Genomic DNA, 15,025 nt, shown 5'->3' on the forward strand with positions numbered 1-15,025 from the left:
GGAGGCGTGGACGTGTTGACTTGCAGCAAAGCAGGGATCCCTCAGCCATGCAGTTGGAGAGACCATGATGTTTACATTTCCTACTTCCTAGGACATTTTCTATTTCTGCCAGATAAATGCACTCTAAAAATGCAGCAGTATCTTCATAAGATTTCACAGGAGCTCCTTTATTGGAGCAGAAATGGTAATTCTACTGTGACTACCGCTGTCACTGTGATATGTGGTCTAGTCCTTTTATTTTGCAAAACACTCTGAAGTCCCTCACCCCTTCATCCTATTGGATCCTCAGGCTGAGAGCCAGAGGAGTGCTGTGTTGGCCAGGATTGCTGAGATTGAGGGTACCTGTTACCCTTTCTTTATATCGTGATTACCTGGGTATCACCACCTTAAAAGGCGCCCCTTATATTTAAATAGACCAACATGTGGAGGGTTAGGCAGGCATGAAGCCTGACTGGAACCTTCTCTGAGTACCTGCCACTGCTCCTTAAAATGAAGTTACTGGCTGTGAAAAAGATTCTCAAAGGCCATTTTTATCTCCTGAAGCAGCGAGACTCAAGAGTGGAAATGCCAGCCTAGAGTGGGTAAAGCATCTTGGCTTGTTTGCTTTTAGATATCTGTCCTGAAGGTTAAGGGCAGCAGTCAGAAGTAGCAGCTCCAGACCTCCCAAAACTCTGAGGCCATGCTTAGGAGTGAAATTTGGTTTTGGTTTTTGGTTTTCACTAGCCTTCAATTTCAACTTGTTCACCAAAATCCTACCTTTATGAAGCATAAAAGTCTATTGAACACACTGAAAAGGAAAAAAAACAAAAACAAAAAACACCAAGATCGCTGGGGCCCGCTCTCAGAGACCCCAAGTCGGTGGTTTGGGTTGAACACAAGTGCCTGCATTTCCACAAGTTCTGCTAGTAATTCTGACACACGGGCATCTGGAAACACAGGCATGGTTAGCGTTTCTCTTAGGAGAATTGCCCAAAACACAATGGCATGGATTTTAATTAAAATAGTCACGGGCCCCTCCCTCACAATTCAGTTCTTTTGATAACTCTGCGTTGGTGGACCCATCCAGCTTCATGAAAGACTTAAGGTATCTGAGAAAAAGGGAAACGAAAGGTGGCAGTAGTTGTGTGGGGAGGGGGGTCTTCACAACCTGAGTCCTGTTGACGTGTGACAAGTGCTGGTTACGCTTTTGAGTACAAAAGTCGTGAGCGATAATTGCTGGTAGTTCCACTTTCATGCCACAGGTAACTGAGCACGACGCCCCTTTACATTCCCGGGTGGGGGCTCAGCTTTAGGGGTGAGTTGCATGAGTTTCTCTTGTAGGCAAGACAGATGCTTTCCAGGGAGTAAGGAGCAATCCACATGGGGGGGCAAAGTCCTCAGGAAGAACCCACAAATTAACCTTCCTCCTAAACTCAGCCCAAATCTTTGAAGCTTGAGGAAGGATCAGCTGACTTGTTTTTTTTTTTTTTTTTTTTAATTTTTTAAAAATATTAGTGGCCCAGCTGCTATCCCTGAGCCTTCTGGAGCCGCCCTGCAGACCTTGCGAGGCCGGGCAGGTAATGAGTGTGATTTGCCTGCTCATCTCCACCCCAGGGAGAGACCCACTGCATACAGACCCACTGCCCTCACGTCCCCGGGCGTCAGTCCGCGGTTATTCAGATCGAGACTCTGGTCCACGGCCGTCGGGCCCAGCTGGGGCGGCAAGTGCTCGCTCTTCTCCATCCTGGATCCCGACGCGGTGTCTGGGGTGAGAGGCTTAGCTGCGCGGTGAGAGCGGAGGACAAGGCTGTGAACGGCAGGGGGACGCACTAAGGCTGCAGGACAGAGGCGGCCAACCCTCTGCAAGGTCACCCAGAAGGGCAAGGAGCAGCCCCGGAGGCCGCACGTGCCCTGTCCTGCCTCCGGCCTCTGCCCACCGAGGACCCGAGGAGCTCAGGGGCTCTGCCTTCGTGGCCTGGCCGCCTCGGCCGGAGGGGGACACCGGGCAGCACGGCCTCGAGGCCCAGCGCCCCGCCGGACACACAGACGCGTCTGGCACCTGCTGACATGGGGATCGCAGGCATTTGACCAAACAGGGGAAGAAGGGCAGGCGCTGCGATCCCTGCCAGGGAGCCCCAGCTGCCACAGGGAGCCCCAGCTGCCACGGGGAGCCGGTGACAGCTGCCTGTCCCCTGCCCTGTTCCGTTGACAGGCCCAGGAAGAGGGGTGCGGGAGGGGACTGTCTCCGTCCCTGCTGGGGCAGGCGCTCAGAAGGCCTCATTGGGGGGATCCCTGGAGGGCTCAGTGATTTGGCACCTGCCTTTGGCCCAGGGTGTGATCCTGGAGTCCTCCATGGGGCTCCCTGCATGGAGCCTGCTTCTCCCTCTGCCTGTGTCTCTGCTCTCTCTGTCTCTCTGTCTCTGTCTCTCTCTCTCTCTATGTCTATCATGACTAAATAAATTAGTAGATCTTTAAAAAAAAGAAAAAAGAAAGCCTCGTTGGGCCTTCCTGCTGTTGGGGACCACGCGGCGGCCCTCGCCGACTTCTGGGTGCAGCGCTCCACCGGCCGGCGGCACCGGGCAGGGGAAGCCTTACTTGCGCTGAGCACCTGTTATGCACCAGTGCGCCTCCTACTCCACCGGCCGGCACGGAAGACACATGTAAGACACATCACAGTTTTGTAAGGAAGGATGAACCTGCAGGTACTGACCGTAACTTCAAGGAGGTTTTGGAGATGAAAATGTACAATTAAAACATATAAAACATATAAACTGGGGGCGCACCCAGGGGGCTCGGCGGTTAAGGGTCTGCCTTTGGCTCAGGTCATGACCCTGGGGCCCTGGGGCCCTGGGGCCCTGCTCAGCAGGGAGTCGGCTTCTCCCTCTCCCTCTGCCTCTCCCTCCGCTTGTGTCCTCTCTCTCTCTGTCTCTGTCTCTTTCTGTCTCTGTCTCTGTCTCTCTTCCTCAAATAAATAAAATATTTTAAAAAAAGAATATACTGGAATTCAATATGAAAGTGTCAGTCCCGAATGTGCAGTGATACTCTCCTGACCCTGACAAAGGGCAGCACCACACAGCTAAAAAAAGAAATCTACTAAGAACCAGAGAAAACTAATAGGGGGATTTCAGTAGTAATCCATGTCGACTTAAATATTAGGGAGTAATAAAAACTCTACCTCTCCTCCCAGGGTGTCCTGGTGGCTGGCTATTTTTCAGGAAACACCTTCAGGGTGCACATCTTTGCAGGGGTGGCTGGTGTTGCCACAGTCTGCCAGTAAGAGGCAGCACCACCCACCGTTTTACCTCTTCCCTCTGGCCTTCCATCTGTATCCTGCACTGGACACGACAGACGTAATTTGATGTTGGGTAGGGTTGCCAGATGGAGGGAAAACAAAAACAGCCTGTCCAATTAAATTTCAACTTCAAGTAAACAAGGAATCATTGCTTAATAAAAGTCTGTTCCAAATACTGCATGTGTTCTATCTGGCAACTCTAATTTTGGGTAGAACCCAAGAGGGTGGTGGTTTTGGGGGTGAAGGGTGGGTAACTTACTCTTACACGGCCAGTGAGAACAGGGCATTTTCTGTGAACTTAATGCAAGCAGTCACAATCACACTATTTCATAGATTTGGAACCTGAGACAGAACAACTGTTAATTAGGAAGTAGCAGAGTCAGAATTTGAACCCAGGACAGTCTGCTCCAAAGCCCATTATATGGATGGGTGTATGTTTAAATATTTGTGTTTAAAAAAGAAAAATCTCTCCACATGGTACTGGATGGTTTCTGTCTTCTGTTTTCCAGCTTTTTATCTCCGTAGGCTCAACCTACAATCAAGCTCAAGTTCCAGCCTCACTAAAGCGTCTTTGTTTTCTCCTCAAGCTACTGTTTTGTCTATCATTAGGAAATGATTACTGTCAGATGTTTGGAAACAGTGGTTTGTACTTGCTGGGCCCCCTTCACCACATTCACCAATTAACCCTCTATGTTCTGGTGACCGCATTCACTGGTCCAAACAAATAATTTCTCAGAGGTCACCAGCAGTGACCTACCAATTGACAGATTCAGGAATCCTCTCAGACCACATCCGACTTGGGTGCTCTGTAACGTTTGCCATGATTGGCAAATCTCAGACAGTGCACATGGAAGACCTGGCTCAAATCATGGGTCCCTCGGGTGAGCAAGTCACTTAACTTCTCTGAGCCTTGGTTTACTCATCTATAAAAGAGACTGTAATTCCCGCCTGGTTCACTTCTCATTTACTGGGGCCTCCCAGGGAGATGGGTCTCTGCAGTGCCTTTTATATGAGAGATATTTTGTAAATATTTACCGAATGCACAAATACTTGAGTGAATGATTATTACCTTTAAAGCTCCTTAATCACCAAAATCAACATGATAAACCTTTATCAGATGCCTGAGTATAAATATGAGTGCCAATTTATGAGATCCCTGGACATGTCCTTCTAGACCATATATTTCTTTTTTCTTTTCTTTTTTTTTTTTTATACATAAAACCCTTTCTTCAAAGGATAGCTTATGTTACAGCTCAATATATAAAACAATTGAGACAGAGTTGCTACCAGTTGGCTGAGGTAGGATGACTGGCACTCCATGGAGAGTTCAAAGTTTTCACATGTGAGCAGTTTGGATGAGTGATTCAGGGCCTTTTCCTGGCTGCTGTCCTGCTGAGCCAAGCCTTTGCCTTCTCCATGCAATTCTGTGAGCTAAGCAGTATCCTCACATTAAGTTCTTTTCCAACTTAAATCTATAAGGGCGGGTATCTGGGTTATAAACGACCAAGAATCCCAGTGGTTTCATAAAACATTATTACATGTTTGTAACTGGGTGGTGCTGTACAGGGAACCAAGATAACAAGTTCCTGTTTTCAAGGAGCTACCTATCTAATGGAAGAGACAGACAAGGAAGCCAAACTCACAAGACAGAGGGGACGTGCAATGGTGGAAGTGTGCAGAGGGTGTGCATGGTGACACACGGTGGTAACAATAAGTACCTCAGGCCCCGCGGGCAGGCCTTGGCAAGCTTGTAAGAGAAAGGGGTACATGAATCGTACCTTAAGGGTGAGTGAGAGTCAGCCAGGTGGGGTGGACATGAAGGAGGGAGAAGTGGGGGAGGGATGTGGGAGGAGGATGGTGACATGAGGGAAGGTCTTTGTAGGCACAGGAAACCCCTTAGGAAGAATAAGGCCAGTTCAGAAAACTGCAGGTATATCTGAAGTCAGGAGTAGAGGGTGAACATGAGGTTAGGGGGAGGCAGAGGTCATGAAGAGAGATCCATCTGATTGCAAACACCTTGAAGACCACACTTGGGAGTGGAGATTTTCTCGTCAAGGCAAGAAAGACTTCAGGGAAAGATTTTAAGCGGATGAAAAACATCCTATCTGTGACTTAGAAAGAGAACCCCGTGGCGCTGTGGAGGACAAGTTGGCAAGAGGGCAAGGGGGGAAGTGGAGAAACCAGTCAGGAGGCTGTCCCAGTGGTCCAAGCAAAAAAACAATGAAGTCCAGAACAGCAACAAAGAGGAAGAACCAGCTACAAGAACCATTTTGGGGGCAAAATTAACATGACTCCAGGAGCCACTGAATTTTGGGAAAAATGGAAATGGAGAAGCCATAAACATGGTTGAGTGGCCAGTGTTGCCCAGCCGGGATAACCAGTGCCTGGTCTTGCACTGCTAATTTAATCATGATTGTGGGTATTCATGAACCATGTTCCAGAAGGTTCAATTCTTACTTTAGAACAATTATCAACAATTTTCTGATAGAGGTTGTCCTTTTCTTTTTTTAAAGTAGACTTTAACTTCCTATTTCCAAAATATATTTAAAATATACTCAATCTACTTTCACGTAAAACGATATTATTTTTGGTATTTGATACAAATAATTTGACAGAAATGAGAGCAGGTATAAATGAAACAAGATTGACCATGGGGGGCAGCCCAGGTGGCTCAGCAGTTTAATGCTGCCTTCAGCCCAGGGTATGATCCTGGAGACTCAGGATCGAGTCCCACGTCAGGCTCCCTGCATGGAGCCTGCTTCTCCCTCTGCCTGTGTCTCTGCGTCTCTCTCTCTCTCTGTGTGTCTTTCATGAATGGATGAATAAAATCTTAAAAAAAAAAAAAAAAAGATTGACCATGGGTTGGTAATTGTTAGAGGGAGGTGATCATGGGGAGTCCTACTATTCTCTCTACTTCTCTGTAGGTTTGCATAAAAAGTTTAACATGTTTAAAAAACACATTTAATCTCACAGATAATATAGTAATAACGTTGTATATGACACATAGCTTTGGCAACATTGATTTTTCCTAACCCTTGAATTTGTCATCTCTGTTCTAAAAATTTATACTAAAAAAAAAGGCTGAAATACAGTGAAGCAGGGAAAAAGCAGGAGGGGAAGACAAAAATATTCACTGAAGGACCAAAAAGAAACCTAAGTAATTATGGCAAATGCATGGGATGAGTATTATGCAGCTGTCACAATTGGGCACATGAACGTCATTCTCTGTGTACCTGCCATGTGGGGATTCAGCAGTATAATATGTTCTAGAAGTGGGATCAGAGTTCCACGTAAGCTCAAGAGGGATTTGTAAGCTATTATAATTGCAAAAGATGTCCACTTTGGCCCCGACGAACCTCTGTGACTTGTCCTACTACTCTTGGCCTTCATCCTTTCTCATCTTACTTCAACACCCCTGACAGGGGAAGGGCTCACTCCCAAGCACGCCAGGCCCAGTCCCACCTTGGACCTTTGCATTTACAGTTCCCTCTGCCTGGGAAGCTATTGCCGCCGACATCTATATGACTGGCTTTATTCATTCATTCTACTCAGCTTACTTTATTCGGATTTCTGCTCAAATGCCACCAAATCAGAGACTCCTTCCCCGTACTCTCCATCTGGAGTATAGCCCATCCATCATTCTCTGTCTCCTTAGCCTGCTTTATTTTTCTTCATATCACTTATCACACTGAAATTATATTTGTGTTCGATTCCTCAAATACATGAGGCCCCGTTTTTCGTAGCTGCATTTCTAATACAACAGTGGCTGGCATACAGTAGGTGCTCAATGTTTGTTGATTGGCTGATGGACCACAAATGCGTGCATATGAACAAAAGACTGAAAAGAATCTTGAAGAAGTGATCATTTGTGTTAGAATGAAAGGAAACAAGGTATTTTCTCTAACTTTCCTGTAGTGTTACATTATTTTTTGATAATTTAAAAGGAAAATTAGCAACGTATTTAAAGTGATTAGAATGTTAGAATAGAGACTCCTATTAGGTTTGGCTTAACCCAGATGGTCTTTTCTAGGGAAAAAGATTGTTCTAAAAAAAATAAATAAATTAAATAAATAAATAAATAAAGTCAGAAGTTTACCAGTATCTAAGGTGGTCGTTTCCTTTGCGTCGTTACTGGGTTGGAAATCGGTAGTTTCAATGTCATTGGTTTCTTTTCTGCTCCCAGTTTTGGAGGACGTGAGTTTTGAGCCCCTGAAGAATTTGTTGACAAATGAAGTCCGGGGTTTAGTTTCTCCATTTGAGGAATTTTGCTTCCTTGTTTGACTCATGGTCAAATTGAAGGGGGTCTTTCTCAGTAAGACATCTTCCTGTCGTCTTCTGTGTCTAGGATCACTGAGAAGAAAGAGACGCTGTCAAGCCTGTGTGAAATCAGAATTTCCCTACATGAGTTTTTATCTTCCCCTTTCCTTTCCTTTTTTTTTTTTTTTCTGGTAATGTTTAATGTAAAAATAAGAATGACATAACCCAGGATCCGGGAACCAACAGATGGTGGCAGATACAAATCTAAAGCAAACTCGGTTTTTAACTTTGCCCTATTTTATTGTGTGAGATACAGGTTGTTAAAAACCACTTTGGCAAATGCATCAAATGTGTCAATACATTTGAAATTTCAGCAGTCAATTACAGTTACCTTCAAGGTTAAAGAGGATTCAGCATGCCTCTCAACTGCCTGGCCCTTGGCAGAACTATCACCCGGGGGAGTCTGCCTCCAGAGAGGTCAGCCTCCTCTCTTCACTGACTGCTCCTGGCATCTGCCCTGTTTCCACTCTGGCCCTCACCACCACCACCCCATGAAAAAAACACATTGGCAGTAAAACATTCACTCACTCCATAACCAGAACCTGCTCCGGGTCAGATACTGTGCTAGAGGGGAGATTCGATGTTGAACAAGACACAGCTCCTGTCATTTGTTTTGTTTTGTTTTTTATGTTTTAATTTTTTTACATTTTTTACAGTTTAAATTTGATTTCCCAACATGGAGTATAACACCCAGTGCTCATCTCCTCAAGTGCCCTCCTCAAGCCCGTTACCCAGTCATCCCAACCCCCCACCCGCCTCCCCTTCCACAACCCTTTGTTTCCCAGAGTTAGGAGTCTCTCATGGTTTGTCTCCCTCTCTCATTTTTCCCACTCAGTTCCCCTCCTTTCCCTTATAACCCTTTCACTATTTCTTATATTCCACATGAGTGAAACCATATGATGATTGTCCTTCTCCGATTGACTTATTTCACTCAGCATCATACCCTCCAGTTCCATCCACGTTGAAGCAAATGGTGGGTATTCATCCTTTCTGATGGCTGAGCAATGTTCCACTGTATATGTAGACCACAGCTTCCTTTTCCATTCATCTGTCGAAGGACATCGTGGCTCCTCCCACGCAGCTCCTGTCTTTGATGGAAATTTAACCTGGTGGGCAGCTGGGAGTGTAAGCCAGAGAGCACACAAGGGCTACCAGGGAGGAGAGAGCCAAGTAGTCAGGGAGGGCTCGGTTGGACTCTGCTTGCCTTGGAAAACAGACTTTGAACCTGGGTTTTGAAGAAAGGGGAGCTAGTTAAAAGAGAGAAGAGAGGGAAGAGTGTCCCAGCAAGAAAAAAGAAAAACAAACTCAAAAGTCTGCAGGGGTGAAGGCTGGAGAAAGCCAAGAGTTGGCTCCAGCAGGGAATTCTGGTTTATTTAGAGCAAAAGACATGGGGGACGGAGGTGAGGAATGGGTCTGGTGTGATTTGAGGCTAAAGATTCTTAAGGGTCAATCTCTTGTCCTCCTGGGATTTGCTTACATTTTAAGGGAGGGTTGAATACTTAACGTGGGGATAAACTGTCAATGGAATTTTAGATTTTGTTAATAAAATTTAGATGCTGTCCTTGGGCCAGAGCCTAATAGATATCCTTGAAATTACAATGTTCTTGGCTTCTTCTCTATAAAATAGGTCTTTCTGTAATACTATGTCCTAGAATGACTCAAGAATGTTTTTTACAGGGGCTCTTATACATGACCTTGGAGAGCCCACCTCCATGCCAGGGAGATGGAATATTCTATACACCTTGAGTACGACTTTAGAAGTCACTATCTGGCATCTTTTTCGTTTTACATTATCTTTTCCTTTTTTTTTTTTTTAAGATTTTATTTATTTATTCATGATAGTCACAGAGAGAGAGAGAGAGAGGGGCAGAGACACAGACAGAGAGAGAAGCAGGCTCCATGCATCGGAAGCCCGATGTGGGATTCTATCCTGGGTCTCCAGGATCGCGCCCTGGGCCAAAGGCAGGCGCCAAACCGCTGCGCCACCCAGGGATCCCCCTTTTTTTTTTTAAGATTTTATTTATTTATTCATGAGAGACAGAGACATAGGTAGAGGGAGAAGGAGGCTCCCTGCAGGGGAGCCTGATGTGGGACTCTATCGCAGGACCCCAGAATCATGACCTGAGCCAAAGGCAGATGCTCAACCATTGGGCCACCCAGGTGTCCCTATGTTTTCTTTCCAAATTAGAGCAGGGTGCAGGCCAGGTTCACCCAGGAACAGACAATAATGGAACTAGACAGTTGCCCCCTGCTGCAGCCCCACAGCTGACCAAGGCTCAGTGGGTTAGGTGGCAAAGAAGAAAAGACCACTGCCCAGTGAACCCAGTCACAACCAGCAGACCTCGGCTGCCCCATCCTGATTCCACCATCACCTCATGGGTTCTTGTCCTTTTGCAGGTCCTCGGCCCCCACCCAACACTTACCTCCGTGGTCATTTTTGTGCAATTGTACCTTTCAGAGATTGACACAGAGCCATTCTCTGGAGTGCCATCCCACTAAGTGGTTTCACTTTCCCCCCAGTAAAGGTTCTGACATCAGTTCCCAGGTCTTAAGCAAACACTGCTGGATGGGGCTCCAGGATGTGGTGATTGACCCAAGTGAAACCCGAGTCAGCTCGTGAGGCCCCTCCAGGTCCTCTGTTGGGGTGGGGTGGGGTGGGGTGAGATGGGGAGACACAACCTAGGACGCAGGACTCAGGACTCGAGGGGACAGAAGAGGAAACAGAAGTTCAGCAGAAGGCAGGCAGAAAGACAAGAAAGGCAAGGGTAAGGAACAACAGGGAGGAAGCCAGGGAGGTAAAAAGGAGCAGACGTGTGAGTGCCAAGCAGAAAGCATTTGCACGTGTCTTAACAGTAGGTTAAGCAGTAGGTTACCACGCTCACTCTGAAAACATCTTTTTTTTTTTTTTTCCTAATATGTGTCCAGGAAACTCCTCTCTCTATACAACTCCAACAAGTACTGCAGCTTCCCTTACCAATTCAGGCTTACACAAGCAACCACTTTCCCCTCGTCCCTGTGCTGGGTTTTATGGTGTGAAGGCAAAGCCTGGAAACGGAACTGGGAAATTTGCAGATCACAACATAACAACCAGACTAAGGCAGCTAAAAACTGGGCTCCTAGCATCAGACACATTCACTTAAGAGCCCGTTGGGAAAACTAAGGGCTGGCACTTCAACTTAACAATGTTGACTGAGCAGTTATTTTTTGATATTTGCTATATTGCCAGTAAGTTTACTTGCCATGAAACCCCAAGGATAATACACATTTGGCATGTTATTTCTCTTGCATCTAAGCTGGTTTTATTTATTGAATTTTTGTCAAAGTGAGAGACGCCTTTTCCGTCTTTTCCATCCTCAGGTTTGGGCTTAACACTTATTTAACATTTTTGATCCAGCGTTTCAGAGTGAATCGTGTTTTTCCTGTTGCTTGTTACAGGGAGATGTGTTTTTCTCTCTCCACAAAACTTATTTCATTAAGCAGGAAGTCCTGACACATGGTACAACACGAATGAACCTCGAGGACACTATTCTAAGTGAAATAAGCCAGTCGCAAAAAGACAAATGCAGCACGATTCCACTTACGTGAGGTATCTGAAGTAGTCAAATTCATAGAAGCAGAAAATAGAATGGTGGTTACCAGGGGCAGAGGGAGGGGGGATAATGGGGAGTTGTTCAATGGGTACAGAGTTTCAGTTTTACTAAAGAAAAAGGTTCTGGAGATCGGTTGCACAACAATGTGAACATATATTTAAACTACTGAACTGTCTCCTTAAAAATGGTTAATATGGGGGGCACCTGGCTGACCCAGTTGCAAGGGCATGCAGCTCTTGATCTTGGGGTTGTGGGTTCAAGCCCCAAGTTGGGTGTAGAGATTGCTTAAAAATTAAACCTTTTTATTTTTTTTTAAATTAAACTTTTTAAAAAGTGGTTAAGATGGTAATTTTTATGTTATGTTGTTTTTTACAATTAAAATTTATTATGTATGATTCAGAGCATTCAGAACACTAAATGACAGGAAGTTTTAGAAATACTTTAATTTCTGTTTTTTTTCCTTATGTATGTACAAGTGTGATATGATTTTTAAAAATTTTTTAATTTTTGATTTTTTAGTGAACCCAGGCAATTTTATTACTACATTCCCGAACCTCAGTTTCCTCATCAGTAAGATGGGGATAATAGCACCTATTTCATAATTACTAACTACATTAATGCAAAGGAAACACAGTAGTACGTACCTGGCACATACTAAGCACTCAGCAAATTCAGCTATTATTTGTTTTTTGTTTTTTTTTAATGTTTATTTATTTATGATAGTCACAGAGAGAGAGGCAGAGACACAGGCAGAGGGAGAAGCAGGCTCCATGCACCGGAAGCCCGACGTGGGATTCGATCCCGGGTCTCCAGGATCGCGCCCTGGGCCAAAGGCAGGCGCCAAACCGCTGCGCCACCCAGGGATCCCAGCTATTATTTATATATGCTGTCTTCAAACTCGGATGGAATCTTAATACAGAAAATAGGAGGTGTCGGCCACTCATATGTTCTCTTGGCTTCTGAAACATGAGCTCCCTGACCCCAGTTCATCCAAGCACATGGACATAGTTTTCCTTAATCTCTTGTAGAGGTGTGATTTGAGACAATTGTCAGATGGCTTCCAACTGCATAACTGAATAATAAAATCAATTTTGGCTGTTTTGAAGGACTAGACAGTAGACTTTAATCTTCAAATTTGATGGACTTGGAAGCATTCCTGTCAATACAAAAGATTTTGTCTGGAGTGGAGGAGAAGCCGAGGCCAGCACCACGCCTGTACTTCCAAGTCATGGCCCGGTCATAGTCCTGCTGCAGGTTCTGCTGCAGGGCAATTGCTGCCTTCTTGTTGAGACCCACGTTGGGCCTTCCAGTTGTGTTAGGGGGGCGGCTGAGTGAAGGGGACACGTTTTTAAAGCCGCCCATAAGTTTGAGAAATTTCAGTTTCTGTTTCTCATTTTCAAAACCAGCAGTATCCCACTGGCCAAACTGAGTTCCTGTCTACTTCTTTGGTTCAGAAACTTCTGGTTTTGCCTGACTCACAATCGATCTCTTCTTGCAAGGCCTTTCGCCTCACCTGGTCTATGTGCGCCTCATCCATGTTGCCTTTCTTTTCCAACACCACCTCTAAGTCTGTGTCAGGCTCTTCTTCCCAAGATTCTCCTGCTACTCTTCTCTCCCCTTGTTTTTATTCCTCTTCAGAGCTGGTTCCTCAATCCCTGGTGGCTCTTTTTCTTGGACTTCATTTTCTTCTTTGCAGGGGTTTGGGGTTATGTCCTATTGGGATATATTCTGGAGGCTCAGTTTTGACTGGCTTCTTACTTCCTTTCCTAGGGCTTCTCCCTATGGACTTGGAGCACTCAAGGTGCCCCAGAGCAGTATCTCCCTTCTGGTGGATTTTCTATTTCTTTTTCATCTTCACATTGCATTCTCTGGGGCTCCCCTGCTTTCGTCTCTGCCCTGAGGTTGCCTGCTCCTCGCCATCCTTCCCCACTGAACAAGTGTATAGAGCATCCCCAGACTCACAGAACCAAGGGTCCTTGGCTGAGGAGGCTGTAAAAAGACAAGAAGGGTCTTTTTCTCCTTCTTGTGTGTTTTGGGTTTCTTGCCAACTCTGGTCACCTCCTCATCCTCTCTGGGGTCTGGGGAGGGGTCTTCACTCTTGAGGCAGGGGCATGGCCAGAGGCCATAAGGACTTTCTCTTCTTCTTCTTCTCCCCACCTTGGAGCTCAGATGAACCAAGAGCCTGCTTCCTGGGGCTGGACAACTTCCTTGTCCGTCCAGCACGTAACACAGTCTCAGGTTCTAGGCACTCCTCACAGAGGGTGCTGTGGCCCTTCTTTTTCTTCTTTTTCTTCACTAATGGCATCTCAGATGCCTGCTCTAGGACCACACTCTTCGAGGGGGATGTGGCTCTTGTGGAATAGATCTCACTGAAATAAGAATCACTGTTTAAAACTGAGTATTGAGTCTCTGGTTCTTTGACCACCTTCTTCTTTTCCTTCTTTTTCTCTGGGAGCCCAAGACCCAGGTCTCCTTTGTAGGTTTTGGTGATCATTTCCATAGGCCAATCTTCCCCACCTCCGATATGATTTTTTTTTTAAGATTTAATTATTTATCTATTAGAGACAGAGGGGGTGGGGCAAAGACACAGGCAGAGGGAGAAGCAGGCTCCAAGCAGGGAGCCTCATGTGGGACTCGATTCTGGGACTCCAGGATCACACCCTGGGCTGAAGGTGGCGCTAAACCACTGAGCCACCCAGGCTGCCTTTTTTTTTTCATATGATTTTTTTAAACCCATGTCTAAATATATTTTAATGAGTATAGAGTAAAAATCCTAGGTAATTGTTAAACATATGGTGGCATGTGGTGTCTTACGTTCTATATCCGATGGGCTTAGTTCAGCCCTATTCAGAACTCTTGTCTAGAAAACACATTATTGTAGGTCTATTTCTAGCATTATTGTTAATACTACTATTCTCGGTATAGACAGAAAATGAATTTATTGAAAGGATAACAAAAGTTCTTTTAGAAGGATGGCAGATAAACCTGTACTTGCCTGCCCTCCTTTGAACCCCATTTAAATAACAATTAGAGGATTAAAAAAACCCACTTCATAAATCTCTAAGGATAAAGAGAACTGGATAAATGCCAACAAAATTTTGGAATCTAGAGAGCATAAGGAAGAATTTAGCTGACTTTATAAGTAAGTGCCTACAAGAGTTGAGGAACAAATTTTTAAAATTTTAGTATCCCAGAAGACTCAGTAAGTCAACCGATAATTGTACCAGGCAACTCTGAAGGAGGAGGTGAGTAGCGCTGGGACTGAAAACAGAGTGATTAGTTAAAAATTTGTAAGAAGTTTTTTGAGGTTTTTTTTGGAAGATTTTATTTTTAAGTAACCTCTACACCCAACATGGGGCTTGAAACCACAACCCTGAGATCAAGAGTCACATGCTCTGCCAACAGAGCAGCCAGGTGCCCCAATTTGTAAGAGGTTAAACAACTAAATTTTACTTCTCACCCCAGGGCAGACGAGAGATGGCCTCTCCCCCACCATGGTAAAAGATAGTTTATTTCCAGGATAGGATGAAACATAGAGGATCTGGACTCAGACACTGGTCATGCTTTGAGTATCTTATTGGATAGGGAAGTTAAGTAGAGTCTGTATATTGAGCCAAGAGACCCCTCCCTATTCCCCCTTCAGTTCTTCTAAGAACACACTGGCAACCAAGCTTGACCCCTCCCTTCCCTCACCCCATAGCAGCACATGGGAGGACACCAATCTGGGAGAAACCAATACTGACGGATGAAGGATCTTTCAACTACATGGATCTGTCTCTGCCAGGCAATTACAGAGATGCTCACTGATTGAGAAGTCCTACAGATATACACAGAGCTCCTGAAAAAT

General features: G+C 45.3%; 1 protein-coding gene and 1 pseudogene across 2 annotated transcripts in view; both read right to left on the reverse strand.

Annotated features, from left to right (window-relative positions):
* Positions 1–15,025, reverse strand: part of LRRC31 (leucine rich repeat containing 31) — a 115,946-nt gene that overhangs the window by 17,449 nt on the left and 83,472 nt on the right. Inside the window, exons 12-14 of one of the 2 annotated variants that reach the window (XM_077880283.1) lie at positions 8,532–8,813; positions 7,368–7,621; positions 1,617–1,760 (exon numbers count right to left, since the gene is read on the reverse strand). In XM_077880283.1, coding sequence (XP_077736409.1) covers positions 1,617–1,760; positions 7,368–7,557 — 334 coding nt within the window. In that variant the 5' untranslated portion in view covers positions 7,558–7,621; positions 8,532–8,813. Of the gene's footprint in view, positions 1–1,616; positions 1,787–7,367; positions 7,622–8,531; positions 8,814–15,025 lie in introns of those variants that run through there. The other variant, XM_077880284.1, reaches the window with a different exon arrangement.
* LOC144302259 (lysine-rich nucleolar protein 1 pseudogene) lies at positions 12,301–13,672 on the reverse strand (annotated as a pseudogene).

Source organism: Canis aureus, chromosome 31 (genome assembly GCF_053574225.1).
Source record: "Canis aureus isolate CA01 chromosome 31, VMU_Caureus_v.1.0, whole genome shotgun sequence".
Taxonomy (NCBI): domain Eukaryota; kingdom Metazoa; phylum Chordata; class Mammalia; order Carnivora; family Canidae; genus Canis; species Canis aureus.